The sequence below is a fragment of the Mirounga leonina genome, unplaced genomic scaffold, assembly GCF_011800145.1.
Source record: "Mirounga leonina isolate KUSES-001 unplaced genomic scaffold, KU_Mleo_1.0 Mir_82, whole genome shotgun sequence".
Taxonomy (NCBI): Eukaryota; Metazoa; Chordata; class Mammalia; order Carnivora; family Phocidae; genus Mirounga; species Mirounga leonina.
This window is the reverse complement of record NW_023270825.1, coordinates 45,648,737-45,667,332: the sequence shown is the minus strand read 5'-3', so window position 1 is coordinate 45,667,332 and position 18,596 is coordinate 45,648,737. Positions and strand designations below refer to the sequence as shown.

Here is an 18,596-nt window from a genome sequence, read left to right as displayed (position 1 = left end):
AAATAAAATCTTTAAAATTAAAAAAAAGGGAAAAAGAGTTCATCTAACTAAAATGCGTATCTGCGAGTTAAAACCTAATAAATTTTATGTATGAATTCCCTAATATATTAAAATAAGAAACATACAGGGCTCCTGGGTGGCTCAGTCGGTTGAGCCTCCAACTCTTGGTTTCGGCTCAGGTCGTGATCTCAGGGTCATGGGATCAAGCCTAGCACTGAGCTCCGGGCTTAGCGTGGAGTCTGGTTGCGATTCTCTCCCTGTGCCTCTGCCCCTCCCCCTGCTTATGCATGCTCCCTCTCTCTCTCTCTCAAAGCAAACAAATAAAATCTTTAAAAAATAATAAAATAAAATAAGAAACATACCAGCAGAGGTGCTTCCATTGTCTTAATAAATCGATGAATATTCAGTGTAGTCAGTGGTGGTTCCATCAGTGTTCTTCTACATTGCTCAGTCAAATCCAAGACTTGTTTACAATGAAAAAAGTAGAGATGTGCATTTTCGATATCCTCAGTGCTACAAATTAAAAATTAGGGACAGATTCACTTGAAGAAGTTCAATGTGTTATCTTTCTACCATCCAGAAAGACATAGTTCCAAATATCTTTAAGTCTCATGCTTTTGAATTACTGTTGTAGTAAAAATCTAAAACAGTAAAACAAAATAAAATGGACCTAAGCAAAAGAAGAAACAAACAGTTTTAGAGTTGTATAAGCAATTTTTTCCCTAAACTTCTTGATATGGTAGCTTCTAAATTAGGTTATGGACAGGTCCACACAATTTTTTTTTTTTTTTAAATAAAAGGCTGTCACCTTGAGGACAAGGAGATTATCTTCGAATATAGTTGCTTTTCTAGAGCTATTCTAAATAAAGCCTTGTAACACAAATTTTCTAGGTTTAATTTAAACTCAAATCTGTTTTGAATAAACTTCAGCCAAAACATGCCTTAAGATAGAAACCATGTGACAGTTTGTGGGAGTTTGTGAGTTTGTATCTGAAATATTACAAAACTCAGCAAATATGGCTTATAATTTGAGTTCTGGCATCCCTTCAACATGAGAATTCAAAGATAAACTTATAGTGGGTAAGTAAGGCTTGCCAAAATTAAAATAGCATTTTAAAAATCTCCATATGGCATTAGCAGGGTTTGGCAAAATACTGCAAATTTTTATTTTTAAAATGTTATTTTAATTCTGGATACACGCTTAAACTGAGATCTGAGGTTCACTGATTTCAAATTTAATTATAAACTAATTTCTAATAGATTTAATGGTTAAAGAAATGATCAAAGATTATTTAAAGTCTACTCTGTGTTAGGCCCTGTACCAAATACAAAAGACTAAGATGAATAAGATGACTCAAATCTTTGAGGGGCTTAGATAAAAGGAGACACATTTAGTTTTTTTAATGTAGTTTGTAAGTGCTATAATATGCAAAGTACTATGAGAAAAAAAGAAATATTTCATTCTGCCTCAAGTCATAAAGGAGAAAGAAGGAAAGGGAAAAGAAGATCACAGAGATTAAAAACAGTAAAGGAAAGAAGGACTTCCCGAAGAAGACAAATGGGTACTTCCGACAAAGGAACTATACAGCCAAGACCCAATTAAAGTACTTAACTTTTGAACTCTTAAACTCAAAGTACGTATCTTTTGAACTATTTAGGTTCTCATATAGTCACATATATTAAAAGGAAATAGTCACATATATTAAAAGTAAAGTATTGAAAGCAGGAGGACCCAGTTGAGGTTGGACATCATAACCTCTGAAATAATAAAGTAATTTTGGAAAGTAATTTAATCAGAGATCATTGGTTGTAGGTAACAGAAACCAAAAAGGTGGGGAGGGGGGCTTACTGGAAGTGTAGAACTACATATCACAGAACACAAGGAAAATTCAAGTAATTAGATCAGAGAATAAATGTATAGATCTGAACAGCAAGAGTTCAAGGGACCTTCGTTTTGCCATTAATACTTTTCAGTTCCCAACTCTCTTTATAAAGATAACTCTCCCTTCTTTACTTCTACATGGCCAAAATATTCCTATGAGCAAGAGAGCCAAAACACTGTATAATCCCATTTCTCCATGCCCAATTCCAAGTTCCTGAGAGAGGGCATCTCATTTGCTCAGGTAAGCCAGTGGGCTGGTTGACCCCAGATCAGGTGGCCACCTCTGATCTGACTGACAGTAATATGTATGGTGTGAGGGGGTAACATCCTTGGCCTATACACAGATTCTTTAAGAGGGGAGTATGGGGAGGTCACAGAAAGTACTGGTGTCTCCATGGCACACCACCTCTTATACTACCTATCCTATACACCCTCCTTAACCAACATATGATTTCAAACAAATTCAGGCCATGTAATGATTAATATACTAGACTTTATCCAGTGTCATAGCTCCAGCAACTGGAATAGTGCCTAGCACATAGAGGGCATTCAATAAATATTTGTTAAATAAAAGAATGAACAAATGAAAGAAAAAATGCATTCATTCATTCCATTAGAAGACAACCCAAAGTCCTAGCCAACTACTTCATCCAGAAGTCATGCCATAGGATTATAGTACTCTGAATGCACAGTCCCTCCCTGTCATATCAGGTCTAAGTATGACTCCTTACCATCTTGCTATCCATGAATAAATGAGTACTGAAACATATCCAATGTATGTATCAAATACTCAAAAGTATACCAAAAAAAAAAAAAGTAACTGGACATTTTAGAATTCTCATTTTAAAAATAGGGGAAAGCAAAAACCCTTCCAGAACATGACCATGTTTAGCCATAGATCAGAATATGCTATGTATATAGTATAGCTTGCTGAACAGATTTTGTAGGATAAATGATAGGACCTACGTATTGCTAATAAATAAATACTCTTCTGTGTTTTAAGCATGTCATCTTTATTTGCAACTATTCATCACCTGAAAAATAAGTACATAAAAAAAAGTACAAACAACTGACCGTCAGCAAAACTGCAGGGCTACCATAGAATTGCCATGAGATGAGAATAATCAGGCTTCCCCCATTCTGGGATGGGAAACTGGCAGTCTACGTTGGGAGTAGCAAAGCAGCTGCCTAAACCACTGCTTATTGTATCCTGAGACTCAGTGACTTACAGCAAAGCTTTGCGGTACTGTCAGCAGAAGTCCCAAATTGTTAAAAATATTAATTTTTAAACAAACAGTAATCATACATTAAACTTTTCTTTAATTCATTAATGAGGGAATCAGCAGAATGACAGTTCAATCAGAAGAGATGAATGAGAAAAGAAATGCTCAACGGGGATCCTGCTTCTCTCTCTCCCTCTGCCTCTCCCCCTGCTTGTGCTTACTCTCTCTCTCTCCTTCTGATAAATGAATAAATAAAACCTTTAAACAAACAAACAAGCTTTTGCATGGTATAAAAAGTTCACACAATCACCATTTTGTCTTGCTTTGTATTAATTTTCTTGAAGAGCATTTTGAGGCAAAGTCTTTAAAATACACACTGGTTATTCCCTGTGTTCTATAAGCACCAAAGGAAAGAAAAACTTCAACCCTAGGTTGCCCAGGTAAAAAGTCAAAAGAAGGCCTCTACCTGAAATTGTAAGCTAAAAACTAGACAAGAAAAATAAACATTTAAAACATTCTGCTCAAAAACTGTACTTAAATACATTTAAGACTAGCCTAACAAAGTAACTTACAGAACTCTCAGGAAGAACTTCTGGAGCTTAATTATGAAAGCTGTTATTTTATCACCTATCTGATCACTGTGGGAGATCCATTCCTAAAATACACTTGGCCACTCGTGGGATCACATATTGTGCTTATCCATATTGTCTTTATTCACCTTAGCCTAACATCATCTCTGCATATTTAAATTCATTTTCAGACTGTAGAATGGCAGACAATAATAATGAAGGGGATTTCCAGTTTCATTTATATATTCCCATCTGCTTACAATTCCTCTCGGTAAGTCAATGATGTGAGAGTCTGATGGAGATGTTGAATAGGTAATGTGAAAGAAGCAAACTTAAAACTGTTGACATATGCCTCTTGTACATACCCAATACTTTCCAAAAGGGCAGTTTCCGTGGTTAGGACAAACTGGTACGTAGTCCCATACACAAAAGCAGCTTCCATGACTGCTCTGTGCTCTGAAGAGGAGACAAGACAGTTGGGAGACACAAGAAGTTAGTTTGTGTGACTCTCTTCTGAATACTGCCCTACACTGTTTTAGGCTCTATTATAAAGAAAAATTCCTGGTAGGGATCCCAGTCGGGCAAATGCAGGCAGTTAAAGAAATTAAGAGTTAACAGGAAATAGAAATGAGTTATACTTGAGAATACAACATATGACAAATCTGTGACAGTTTCTTCCTCGTAGTAGGGGAGAGTCTCTACAGAGGCTATGCATCCACCATCCAATTTTTATATGTTATATTTTATCTATGTGTATGCCTGCGTATTGTTTCTGGCTTGGTTTTCTTTTAATCAAACTTATCCTTATACATAGTTTAAAAAGAAACAATTCTACAAAACATATTAAGAAAAACAACAATTTCTCCCCCCTGCCCCACCCACCTCCACCCCATTTCCAATTCCCAAGGGACAGCTGCTTTCAATTCTTTTACTGTTTCTTTTGGTATTTACCTCCAAGTCTTTAAATGACATTCTTACACTCTTATTTCCTGATTTTTTAAAGTGTTATTAATATTATCTATTGACTTCCCACTATGGCAGATGATAACTCAACTCTTTCCCAAAACCTCACTCCACAAACATGCACACTTCTATCCCCTCAATGATCCCAATATAGTTCTAATTTTTATTAGCTCAATTATCTGTATTTACATTGTCATAACTCAGTGTATACTATTTACAAGTGAGCCATAGAGTGCAAAATGAACGTTTCTCCTTTTTTGAGCAACTTTTTCACCAGTTATACTTTTTAATTTGTTTAAATTCATTTCTAATTTATTTCTAAATTCTTCGACTACTGGCTAATGCTCTCAATACTTCAAATAGATCAGCACACTAGCAGTTCCCTCTTCTTATAGACATTTCTGGAGAGCCTACTGATTTACTGCATTACGGACTCCTGCGACTGGGCCTGCTGCAGAGCTTCTATCTTGGGAACTCACTACTCACTTCATCATCATCCTGGGAATTCTCTTACTCTTTCTCCTTTGTTGGGTCCTTTGTCCTGTTATCCACATCCTCTTGACTGATTTGCTCCCTTGCTCCCATTCTCTAGCACCTTCTTGTGAGAGGATATATGAAATACACATATTTTGTGACCTTACGCTTCTGAAAGTGTCTTTATTCTATATTGTAACTAATTGTAGTTGTCTGCATATTGAATTCTACGTTCAAGTCATTTCCCCTGAGAATTCTGAAAGCATTGCTCCATTTTCTTCAGTTTCTAGGGCTGCAACTGAGAAGTCCAATGCGATTCTGATTCTTGATCCTTTAACTGTATACTCTTTCTTTCTGGAAGCTTTTCGAACAGTGTTTGTTCCCAATATTCTGCACCTGCAAAATGAGATGCTTTGGTGTGGCTCTACATTCATCCATTATGCTGGGATTCAGTGAGCCCTTTCAATTCGGAAGCTCAAATCCTTTAGTCCTGGGAAATTTTCTCAAACTATTTACTTGAAGCATTTCTTCCTTTCCATTTTATTTTATTTTCCCTTTTCTCCTCACTGCCATTTCTAGGCGTCATCTTCCTCACCCCCACTGAATCTGCTACCACGCGAGTCAAGTGTCATCAGAGTATTCCACTCACCATTCTGCCTTGGAGTCATCTACCACCCCAGCCAGAAACAACCCCCTTCATTCCACAAAAATAATTTAGCTTCTTTCACATTGTCATTCTCTCCAATACTATTTCCTCATAATCCTTGGTGATTTTATTATCCTCATAGATGATACTTGCCAATCCTAGCCTCTCAGTCTTTGGTCCTCTCTAGAGATTCCAGTGATCTCTCTTCAAGTCGACCTTAACCACCTGCTGCTATGGTCCCACACCAGGCCTTATAATTACCAATCACTTGCAAACCCCTCCAAAATCTCAAAGTCTAGCATTCCTCCAACCCCTTCCTTCCATAAACACACGCACCCTTCCATCTCCAGGTAACTCTGTCTAGCACATAATCCCCCAGGAACTACAGTCTTATCGTTTTCACTGTCCTCCACTCCTTCAGGTTTTCTCTTCCTTCTTAGCCCAGCTTACATTCCATGATCAGTCTTTATAATCCCTCCCTTATCTGGCTAAAATGCAATCCAGGTTAAGTCAGATACTCTGCTTATTCTGTACTAAGTAAACATGGCTGCAGGGGAAAAAAAACCCAAAAACCTATTAGCATCACCACACTAATGATCTCACTTTATATATTTTTAAAAGATTTTATTTATTTATTTATTTATTTGAGAGAGAGAGAGAGAGAACACAAGCAGGGGAAAGGGCAGAGGGAGAGGATCTTAAGCAGACTCCTCACTTACACAGGGCACAATCCCACCACCCTGAGATCATGACCCGAGCCAAATCAAGAGTCCGACACTTAACCTACTGGGCCACCCGGGCACCCCATGATCTCACTTTAGATTACTGATATCAAATATTATTGCTGCCTGGCAACCATTCTTTTTTTTTTTTTTTTAAGATTTTATTTATTTATTTTAGAGAGAGAGAGAGAGCACAAGCTGGGGGTATGGGACAAAGGGAGGGGGAGAGAGAATCTTAAGCAGACTCCCCACTCATGGTGGAGCCCCACACAGTGCTCGATCTCAGGACCCTGAGACCATGACCTGAGCTGAAATCAAGAGTCAGACACTTAACAAGCACCAACCATTCTTTATTTTCAGGCCTTCTAAAACAACTATTTCATCTCTTCTCTCTTCAAACTATCTGATGATTTTATTTTTATTTCACTGAGAAAACATAGCCAATTACAAAAGCAAAACCAAAAAAAATTCCACAAGCATATTTATCTGCCCACTTAACAAAACTGATGCTCATATTCTCTGTCTTCCCTCCATTTACCATAGATGAATTTTCTGTGCTCCCAGCAAAGAACCACACCTCCCCTCATTCACTAGATTTCATCGCTTCTTGTTGACTCAAAGATGTTGTTCCAGTAATTCTCCCTGCTTTTTCCTCCATGCTGTAGTTTATGCTTTCTACTGGATCTTTCTTGTCAACATACAAATATACTTCTCAAGAAATTCTTCACTTGACCTACATACTCTTCCAGTCACTGCCCATTTTCCTCCTTCCCTTAACAGCAAAATTTCTCTAATGAGTCTCCATATTCACAGTCCCCAGTTGTTCTCTACCTAGTCTCTTGTACCCCTATCAGGCATTTACCCCACTTTACAGAAACTGTGCTTGTCAAGGTCACCAACAAATTCCATAGTGCTAAGCATAATTAGGCCAATTGGCAGCTCTTACCCTAATTAATCTTTCAGTATCATTTGACACAACCGTTTCTATCTCTTCCTTAAAACCCTATCTTCACTTTGCTTACAGGATATTCCTACCACACAGTCCATTCCTCCTGTCTCTTTATTCCATCTCACTTCAGTGACCTGTAGATGTTGACAGATCTGAACAGTTCAGTCTTCTCTTTCCCATCTAGCATCACTCACTTTGTGATCTCTTCTGGTCCCCCAAATTTATAGCCCTAGTCTGTATCTCCACCATCAAATGCGGACTCATAGCATCCAACTACCTTGCTGACATATCTCCAAAGATGTCTACAGGGTATTTCACAAGTATGATGTCCAAATGTGAATTCCAGAGCTTCCTCTCCAAACTGTCTATTTTCAATCTACCCCACCTCAGTTATCAGCAATTTCACCTTTCAAGTAACTCAAGCTAAAACCCCAGAGCTACCGTGGTCTGTGCTATTTCTTTCTCACTCCACATCTAATATGTCAGCAAATTCAGTTAGTCCTACAACCAAAATACTGGCTGAGTTCAAATTTATTGCCACCTCCACTAACACCCTGATCCAAGCCACCCACCATCATCTCATCTCTCACCTCCCTTATTGCAATAACTTCCTAATTTTCCTTCCTTATTCTACTATTCCTCCTTCCAGCCTATTCCAAACACAGAAGTCAGACTGATCCTGTTAAAATACAAATCAGGGAGTTCTGGTTCCACTGTAGCAAGGTAAACTCTCTCTAGCTCATCCTTCTCATTGACGACAATTACAAACTATGTACAATAACCTGAGAACCCTGTAAAGTAAACAAAAACAGGCGAATTGTAGAGCATTATTTTACAAGTATATTAAATTTGTGGCATGCTATGTAGCCATCAAACTTTGTTTATTTTTTTTAAAGATTTTATTTATTTATTTGACAGAGAGACAGACAGAGAGAGAACACAAGCAGGGGGAGCAGCAGAGGGAGAGGGAGATGCAGGCTCTCTGATGAGCAGGGAGCCCAGTGCAGGGCTTGATCCCGGGACCCTGGGATCATGACCTAAGCCAAAGGTAGACGCTTAACCGCTGAGCCATTCAGGTATCCCAAGCTTTATGTTTATAAAAATTGTGATTTCCAGTAAGTGATTTTATTTCATAGAGCATATACCATTTTAAAAATATCTTTAACATCTTATATTAACATGATCAAGTTAAAACCATTAACAAATGAAAGTCCTGAAATCATAATAATAATTTGTTCATAAGATGCTTATAAACTTCTTTACTACAAAATTACGTAATTTTACATATTACAGCTCAAGGTGATGCTGTCAAAATTATATATTTTTTTAAACCAGGAAAAAGTCATAAATAGCAAATGTTAAAATAAAACAGAAAACCATTGTCAATATTATCAAATACTGTAAACTACTATACCAGGTACCATGAGGACCATAAGGAAATAAAAATAGTAACTAACGCTTATAGGACACTCCTATACATCAGGAACTATTTTAATTATTTGAATTCATTTGGCCCTCACAATAACACTAAGAAGTAGGCATAGTTATTTTCACCATTTTATTGATTAGGAAACTAAAGTTACATAAGTTGTGCAAGGTCATAGTGTAAGTCATGGGGGCAGGGCATCTAACTAGGCAATCTGGCTATAGGGTTTTTGTTCAATCACATTACTAAGCTGTCTGCTTAAAGAAAGAAAACTTAATGGTAAGGATGCTATTTTAAGTCCTTCAACATACGCAGACAAGTGCAGAGGCACAACAAAGATTAAGAGAAAAGTTAAATACCTGGCGTTCCAATGGCTCTTACATAGGAGAATGCAATGTTGGCTTTTCCTTTCAGAGCATTTTCTATGTTCTGAAGGTCTTCCAGAGTGGTAATATATTTTACTTCATTAAAAAGAAGAGCACTGAAATAAACAGAGATGTTATTGGTAGAAGAACCTGATACGTAGTTATTTAATATGTATTTTCAGTAAGTTAAAGAACCTAATCAAAAAGAGAAACTTAACTCTTTTGAACAAATTATCAGTAGTAAGAACCTAAGCATTTTTTAAAAAGATTTTATTTATTTGAGAGAGAGAGCATGTCTGAGCACAAGCAGGTGGAGGGGAAGAGGGAGAGGGAGAAACAGACTCACTGCTGAGCAGGGAGCCTGATGCAGGGCTCAATCCCAGGACCCTGGGATCATGACCTGAACCCAAGGCAGACGCTCAACCAACTGAGCCCACCCAGGCACCCCAGAACCTAAGCATTTTAATACTGAATTAAAATCACTCTCTCAATCATTTGTCTATACCTGAGAACATCAGACAGGAACAGTTGCGAGAAATGGTGCTCCTTCTCCATCACAACTACCTTAATGTATTTAAGTTGTATTCACTAATATCCTACTTTGGCCCAATAATCCCGTAAACATCTCTCAGGCTTGAACATATTTGAACCCTTTACACGTCTAAACTGAAGGCTCTTTTCCACAGCATACAAGGCTCTGCATGACCTACTTCTCCAACTCCATTTTGTTTTACCATTTCTCATGTCTACCATACTTTAGGCACACCTCAAGGCCTTTGCACACACAGTTCTCTTTGCTGAAAACTACTCTCTCTGCTCCTTCTCATGTATCTGGTCTTAGTTTAAACATCACTGCCTCAGAGAAACCTACCCTCTTGGTCCTCTGTAATTAGGTCTGTAGCATTTTTCTCTTTAATTTCACACTATTTGATCCTTTGTAGCACTTATCACAATTTGTAATTGCTTATATATTTATTTACTTGTTTATGCCTGCATCTTTTATTAAAACTGTTACCTTCCTGAGTCAGGGCCTTGCATATTTTAATCACTATAATAACTTAGAATAGAGCCTAGTACATTCTAAGCAATCAATATTTGTTGAATGAATGAAAGAAAAAGCAGGGTAGGAATTATTTATTCCCATTCATTTGAAGAAATGCAAATCCAAAACATGGAATTGAGGAGCCAGGAACAGAACATAAAACAGGTCTCTTTGTTCCTAATTCAGTGATCTTTCCACCTGACCATAATTCTTCCAGATCATCTTTTCAATGTGTAGATCAGACTAATTAATCATATTTCTTCATCCAAAAGAATTTCCTTTTTAAATTTTCTACTTCTATATAAATTATCTATCCCTAACAGCTCATCCCACTTAATCCTCCACATGCATGTGTGTGTGTGTATGTGTGTGTGTGTATGTGTATATTTTAGGCTAAACTTCAAGGATTTTTAAAAACTGTTCCAAGTCCATATACTTAAATAATCAAACTGTCTCCAATAAATTAGTCAGCCATAGTTTCCTTTTATGGAAAACACGGCACTTTCTGAGAATACAACAGTTCTCAAACTTTTTGGTCTCAGGATCCTTTGTACCTTTAAAAATCACTGAACTCCTCAAAGAGCTTTTGTTTATGTAGGTTACCTCTATTTGTAGTTACCAAAATAGAAATTAAAACAGCAATTTAAAAATATTTGTTAATTCTTTAATAATAAACACCACTGCATATTAACACTATTTAAAAATAACTAAATTTTCCAAAACAAAAGAAAAATTTGGTGATAAGAGTGGCATTGTTTTATATTTTTGCAAATCTCTTTACTATTTGGGCTAAATAGAAGACAGCTGGATTCTCATATCTGTGTCTTCACTCAATCTGTTGTGACATCACACAACACATCATATAGCCTCTGGAAACTGAATTCATAAGAGAATAAAAATGAAAAAGGCAAATAAGGTCTTAGTATTATTATAAAACTATTGTGACTTAATGGATACCCTGAAATAGGTGCCCTAAATTACACTGGCTTACATATTTACCTATACATTATAGATTTCTTCAATTTTTTTTTGAAGAAATGTAAAACTTAATCTTCTGTAATTCCCAGGGCTCTTTAAAGGAAATATTTACTGAGCAGTACTATTTGCTAGATATTTTCACATGTTTTCATTTAAATCCTCAATGGTATTATTTAAATATTTTTTTGGTAAAAACTGTGCTATTTTATTTTAAACATATCATTTACAAAAAAAAAAAAATCAATGATTGCTACCTTTTTACACTCTCAGATTCCTTAATATAGACAGACCTTCCTGTTGAAATATCCCCTTACAGTTTCAGTCAAGGAGTGTATCATGACCACCAGGGCTCCCTCCATGTGGTTTAGTTTGTAATCAACATAGTATTCCTGGGCAGACATGGCAGCCATCTGATGCATGGTCCATTTCTGCTTCTGCTTCCTGCACTGCATGACAAAGCACTATCTAAGCTGCCTGAAGCTGGCTAGGAAACACTTTCAGGAGACAGAGAGCACCAGGACCACGATGAGGCAGGAGAAGATGAGGGCCATGGTGCCTGTGACCATCTTGTGGATCTGCATGGTGTTATCAGCATGCTTTCTGGGGGGAGAGCCATAGTAGCCAGCTCCTACGTGCCATCAAGCTGCCCCCCTCCCTGCCGTCAGCAAGTATGGTGGCCGGACTGGCTGGGAGCCCAGATCACTGTGGTTGTGACGGCCCAGAGCAGATGGCCGCTGTGGACTTGGCCCCAACCTCGAAGAGGCAGAAGGTGCACACGGCATCTAGGATGTCTTTGCCCTGCACGTACTCCCGACTGGCACACTGCGATTTGTCATCATAGCACCCCTGGAAGCTGTGGAGCCATGAGGCCAGGCCGCACACATTACGTCCACAGTCCCATAGGTTCCTGGCCAGGATGATGCTCATCAATGACTTCCAAGAGTTGAGGATCCAGGGCTCGATGTAGATGAGGCGGTTGGAGTCCAGCTGCAGAGACCGCAGGTGCGGCAAGGTCTCAAACACATGGGGCTCCATGTATTTGATCTTATTGCCCAACAGGTCCATTTTCTCCAAGTTCCAAACCCAGTCCAGTGAACTAGCCACAATGGCCACCTTGTCCCTCTTCAGGCAGAGGGAGTGTAGGGAGATGAGGCATGAGGGGTGGGCGAAGTTCACTTTGACCAAGTAGGTGTGTTCCAGGTGCAGCTCAGTGAGATTGAACAAGTCAGCAAAAGAGTTGCATGCCAGACTCCAGCTGACTGTATCTGATCTAAATATTCTTTATTATACACACATGGAACAACCTGAGGGATTATGTAACCTGTCCAGATCAGAGTGGTAGTCACAGGTAGAGCTGAGATTCAAATCCAGGTCTTCTGACACTGAGGCCAGAACTTTCTAAACTATGTTTAGTACTGACCACTCATAAATGGGAAACCAGGTGAAAAGGGAAGCAACTAATGAATGGCAGGGGAGTCTCGGTGGCAACCTGGGTTGTTTGTTGCTTATACATTTTGGCTAACCTGTCCAGAATTACCCTTGAAATATTTCAGTCCAGAGGGAGAGGACATCTAGTGAACTTAATTGGACTAGCACGTAAATTCTAGGCTTGGAAATTACATCTGCCCATTTATCTTTATTGCTCTAGCAGATCTAATCCACTTGCTTCAAAAATCCTATCTGGGAGTACAAATCTCCCTAACCTTGTTTCTCAGTAAAACTGGCAAATATAGGGGCGCCTGGGTGGCTCAGTCGGTTAAGCGGCTGCCTTTGGCTCAGGTCATGATCCCAGGGTCCTGGGATCGAGTCCCGCATTGGGCTCCCTGCTCTGCGGGGAGCCTGCTTCTCCCTCTCCATCTGCCTGCTTCTTTGCCTACTTGTGCTCTCTCTCTCTCTCTGTCAAATAAATAAATAGAATCTTTAAAAAAAAAACAACTGGCAAATATAAATTAACAAAAGCCAACGTTTGGGGGGCACCTACCACATGTCAGGCATAGTACAAAGCACTCCACGGTAGTGGCAATTTTATCAGTCTGGGGACTGCCCAGCTCTGAACTCTCTTTTGCTTTGGGGATTTCCAGTTTTCTATGTCTTCACAGTGGGCAGAGCCCAAATCCCCCCACGAAAGCTAATAATATCATAAATTTGCTCTTCTAGGCTCCCTGCTGCAAGGCACGGCCATATGACCCAGAATCACTTGCCTGACATTCTGGATCAGGAGCCAGTGATGTAAAGAATAAGGGACAGTACAGAATTATTTCAAGAAGCAGTAGAGCAATTGTCAGCTTTAAAAGCAGGAGCGACAACAGTGTCAATGACAGCCCAGCACAGGTGAGGCAAGCTGTCGCATCTGACACTCAGCACTAATGCAGCCGTCGCTCCCAGACTCGTTGTGGGTCATGCTTTTGACTCTAATTTAGAACCGTATTAACTCTGAGTCCAGTTCTCCAGCCCTTCTACCAAGCCTGAGATTTCCTATATCCACTCCAAATCCTTTTCTGCTTAAGCCAGTCAGACCCAGATTTTGAGGCTTTTAACTAAAAACACTCAGAAATGCACTCAGTCTTGCTTAATTTTCATAGCAACCATCTGAGATCAGTACTATCATGAACTCCATTTTAGAGATAAGGTCACGGGGCTCTCTTAGAGAGGTTACCTTGCCTAATGTCCCAAAGCTCATTAAGTAGTCATTATCCATGAGGTAATAATAACCAAAACTAATGACATTCATAATCTAATGACCTCCGTGATTGTTCCCAGTGGCTTCCTAGCTTTAACAAATTTTTAATGTTAATTTCTAGAATATGGGGACATGCAGGGATCTCTAGGATCCATTCACAAGCCTGTGCTCCTTCACTCTAGTCACAAAGAGGAGAACTCCTGACAGAAATGGGTAAAAGGAAAAGCCTGTCTTGGCATTTTCTTGTTTAATGATGGGGTGAAACAGTCTGGAGCTGCTCTGACCTTGGGAGCTCTTCCCGCCCCAGAAAGGCCTTCCTTTTCTTTGGCATGCTTTTCCTGAGACCCTCCTATCAAAACTATAATATGGCCCAGAACTGAACCGGTGCCCCCCCCCCCAAAAAAAAAAAAAAAAGCAAGGAAGGAAAGGAGAGGAAAGGAAGAAACTGAAGAGTCTACTTGATCCTGCTTTTGGAGTAGCAGGCCGTTCAACCTTTTTTCAGAAAAAAAAAAAAAAAAAGACTATTTTTACATTAGGTTTGGGTCATTATTCCTAAAAAAAACCAGTAAAAAGGAAATGTTACCTTCTATTTTGCCATACCAAATCCTTATTAAAAAAAAAATTTTTTTTTTTTTTTAAAGAAAGAAAAAAAGGGGAGGGGAAGGAGGAAAAACAACACTGGGAGAGGAACAAATTACTTTTATCTAAATTAATTACATTGTGACTGGGCAGATCCATGTATAAAATGAAATATCCCAAAATATTTATTAAGCATTTTCTAAATTAATACAGTTAAAATAACAAACAGAAGCCACCTCTGAAATATAAATGGAGAGTACAAGTAATAACAAATTCACAAATACACAAATACGGGTCTTAGCCTTTTTGTCGTATATTGTATATTCTCCTATTAGCTTACTCCTTATGAAACTGTATCACCAGAAACAATCTTGCAGGCTTGTAACATGAAAGGATTTCTGCTTCTCCCATTTTTAACAACCAAAGAGTGAAGCTTCCAAATTCACTCATCCATCAATCCAATATTTTATGAACACCTAATACATGTCATGCATAGTGCTATGCACTGGTATAAGGACTTGGTATAAAAGGGCACCGTATGGGGAAATAATCACTTCTACCAGTTAACACAGAGCTGTGAGGAATTCAAATCCAAGAAAGTAATTTTTTATTACAATTTCCCAGTAAAAAGTATGTCACTATCAAACAGGAACCCACCTGACAATACTGTGCACTAACAAACCTGACACAGATAAAAGAACAAGCAATAGCCAAACCTATTAAGACAGGACCAGCATGGGTGCAGTGTAGGATCTTAGAGGAAGACACTTCTAAGAGTAGCTTTTTCCAGAGGTTCTATAATAACGTCACCTTAAGACTTAATAGCCTGGCTTGGCAATAATGTATTAAAGGACAAAATATTAGCAGAAATTATGATAGTTGAAAATAACTCCCCTAATATTTGAAGTTCATGTTTTAATAAGTAGTATGTTAATTTAAAGGGAAAGAAACCACTTTGTGACAAAACACTGTCACAAGAATACCAAGTACCACATTTTAATGAAGAGTTCATGAGCTTTCATTGTTTCTTATAGTCCTGTATAATCTTTCCTTTTGCATCATTTGATGGTGTTTAGGAATCAACAATGACTATAAGGATGGTCCTTCTTTGCAACTGCTACCTCACTGCAAATATCACAGCAACTATCACAGCATGAACTCGCATGAACTCACTTCTGTTAGCGCTGTGTGTGAAACAGAACATCTGAATTTGGATTCCTTTTTTTTTTTTCTTAATTGCAAAAGGAGACTTCCTGCATTTACACAGAAAAAAGCAACTAACACTCACAGAGTACTGGCTAAAACCCACAATTTATTTTCACAGGCATTACCTTATTTGATCTTCACAACAATCTCATGAGGTTGCAATCATAACATTTAAAGATGAGGAAAACCAGAAAAGATAAATTGCTCAGATTGCACTATGGAAAATCAGGAATGGGGACTCAAATCCTCAGTAAATCCTGACTTCTTCATATATCATACAACTTTCCAATCCACATTTGAGATTATAGTGCCTTAATCTCCTATCCTCTACCTGACCTGCCTCACACTGGTTAGATATATGATATTCTCAATCAACAAATAAAGATTAGTTGCTATTTTAACTCTCTTTTTCTAAATATCACCCTTTTTCATCCAGAAGCTGGGAATAAAATTTTCCTTATATGGTTATCAAACCACTCAATTCCACCAGTTTTAACTATGTATATTTTAGAAAACAGGGCTAAGAACTTTTAGACTATAAATCCCAATTCTCAATTTAAATTTTATTTATTTTGCAAATTGGTAACAATTTCCATATGGTTCAAAACACAAGGTACGTTTGTACTGAAGAGTTGAGTCTACTTATACACCTTCCCCCAATCCCAGCTTCCCCATTCCCTTCCTATAAACCAATATTATCAGTTTTCTGTGAACCTTGAATATGTACGCCATATACATATAAGCCATAAACATGTGTTTATATGTGTCTCTGTTACAAGACAGTGCTCCCTGGATTTCTCAGTGTTCCTACACAGTCCAAGTCTCCTACAGATGAAACCTAGCATGACATAACATTGGAGGTTGTCTCCTCTGCACCTTCTAAGCTTGCCTCCTTTCTCTGAAGCCACAAGCTCCCATTCAAGGAGCAATAAAACCTTTCCTATCCTCTCTGAAGCCAAAGGTTAAATTTAAGAGCAGAGATCTTCTCCTGCCCCAGGGAGGATCTGTTTACTTTCAGAGAAAAAAAATAAGCTGAGCAACCACTCTACCTCTAGAAAGAAAGATTAGACGTGTCAGCTCTTATAGAAGCTCAGAGATTCACGGGCCCCTGGGTGGCTCAGTTGGTTAAATGTCTGCCTTCGGCTCAGGTCATGATCCCAGGATTCTGGGATCGAGCCCCCACATCAGGGCTCCCTGCTCAGCGGAAAGCCTGCTTCTACTTCTCCCTCTGCTGCTCCCCCTGCTTGTGCTCTCTCGAGCTCTCTCAAAAAAATAAATAAAATCTAATAAAAAAAAGAAGCTCAGAGAGTCATAATTTCAGAGTTCTCCTTCTCCAAACCTCGCTATAAGTCCAGGTGTAAGCATATGGCTCTCACCTTGTTGCTCTATGGAGAACCGGGTAAGGAGGACCTAGTACTACCATGCTACCCTAGCTGCTGTCACTGCTCTGTGGTCTGACTTCTGATTCACAGCCCTAGTGTTTCTGCGATTATATATACAAGTAGGGTAACATCAGAGACCCTTCAGAGATCTAGACTTAATACCTGCCATCTTACATACATGGTGCTGTGCTACTCTCTAAAACACTTGGTTTATTTCACTTAATATATCCTGAAATATCAATGCAAGGAAAAAAAATTTTCTGAGAGTGAGCAAACACCCATGCACGCTCATGTGTGCCCGCACACACATGTGCACAAGTAGGGGTGGGGGAGAGGGAGAGAGAGAATCTTAAGGAGGCTCCACACCCAGCACAGAGCCGAGCATCGGGCTCGACCCTGAGATCATGACCTGGAGCCAAAATCAATAGTCAGAGGCTTAACTGACTAAGCCACCCAGGCGCCCCAATGTAGGAAAATTTTAATAGATCAATATGTCAGTATATTTTTAATCAATGATATTTTAGGAGTATTTTAAATATTTTACCAAAAAACACTACTTAACTGGCCATAACGGTCCAAAAATAGATAAAGCTTACCCTAACTTTATATGTATTATTCTATTCTTAGATTTTTACTAACTTAATCTTTCTCCTAAACACAATTTTCCTATATTCAGAGAATAAAAGTTAGCTAAAACCTTGATCTTTTCTGTTGCCAAAGAAGCAAAGTTCAAATATAATTGCAGATCGCTGATCTCAATGAAAACATTCTACATAAAGAACAAATTCAAATGCTTTGAAGAAAAAAGTAACAGCATGGGTTTACACATTTTTAAAAAGCAAGCCAAATAAAGCAATATAAATATTCTCAAATGCAAGTTTTGAGTATATATACAAGTATTTTGAGAAATATAAAAACAATATAATCTACAAATATTTTTTCTTCTTGATTACAAGGCTAAGAAGTGGATTTGAGTCACAAATAACTGACAAATTAATTGAAATTAACATATTTGAATAAATGCCAGTAAGCTTTGGCTCATCAGTTTATTGCCTAATAAAATGCTTAACTTAAACTTAGAAGAATTATTTATATATAACTATATACCTCCTATATAATATACTTACATATATAGATATATATATATACACACAGATATAGCTCATATATATATTTAGTATCAGATAATGGTGTCTTAGAAAAAAAGACAAAGCTCTCATATATATATATTAATATCAAATAACAGTGTCTTACGAAAAAAACTTAAGGATATAAACAAAAATAAATAACTATTTAGCTCTAGGAAATGGGATTATGAAGAATTTTAGGTGGGCTTTTCATGGCTTTCTATATTTTTCATGCATTCTACAATAAAGGTATTATTACTGTAATCTAGTTTGTTTTTCCAGTCTTCTTTAAAATAATAAAAATTCAGTAAGGTCAAAGGACATAAATTTAATACATATAATTATAATTATACATTATACTTCTATCTTTCCCATACACATAT

The 18,596-nt window shown here is 37.9% G+C and overlaps 2 protein-coding genes across 5 annotated transcripts in view; both read right to left on the bottom strand.

The window, feature by feature from the left end:
- The window catches only part of TXNDC16 (thioredoxin domain containing 16), a 126,379-nt gene that overhangs the window by 64,416 nt on the left and 43,367 nt on the right, over positions 1-18,596 (bottom strand). For all 4 annotated transcript variants that reach the window (XM_034992464.1, XM_034992465.1, XM_034992467.1 and 1 more), the window contains exons 7-9: positions 9,214-9,335; positions 4,040-4,130; positions 363-513 (exon numbers count right to left, since the gene is read on the bottom strand). In XM_034992464.1, the coding sequence (XP_034848355.1) occupies positions 363-513; positions 4,040-4,130; positions 9,214-9,335 (364 nt within the window). The remainder of the gene's footprint in view (positions 1-362; positions 514-4,039; positions 4,131-9,213; positions 9,336-18,596) is intronic.
- On the bottom strand, positions 11,457-13,141 carry LOC118002171 (leucine-rich repeat transmembrane neuronal protein 1-like). The gene has a single exon (XM_034992471.1). The coding sequence runs from the start codon at positions 12,302-12,304 to the stop codon at positions 11,939-11,941; it is 366 nt and encodes a 121-aa protein (XP_034848362.1). The 5' UTR covers positions 12,305-13,141; the 3' UTR covers positions 11,457-11,938.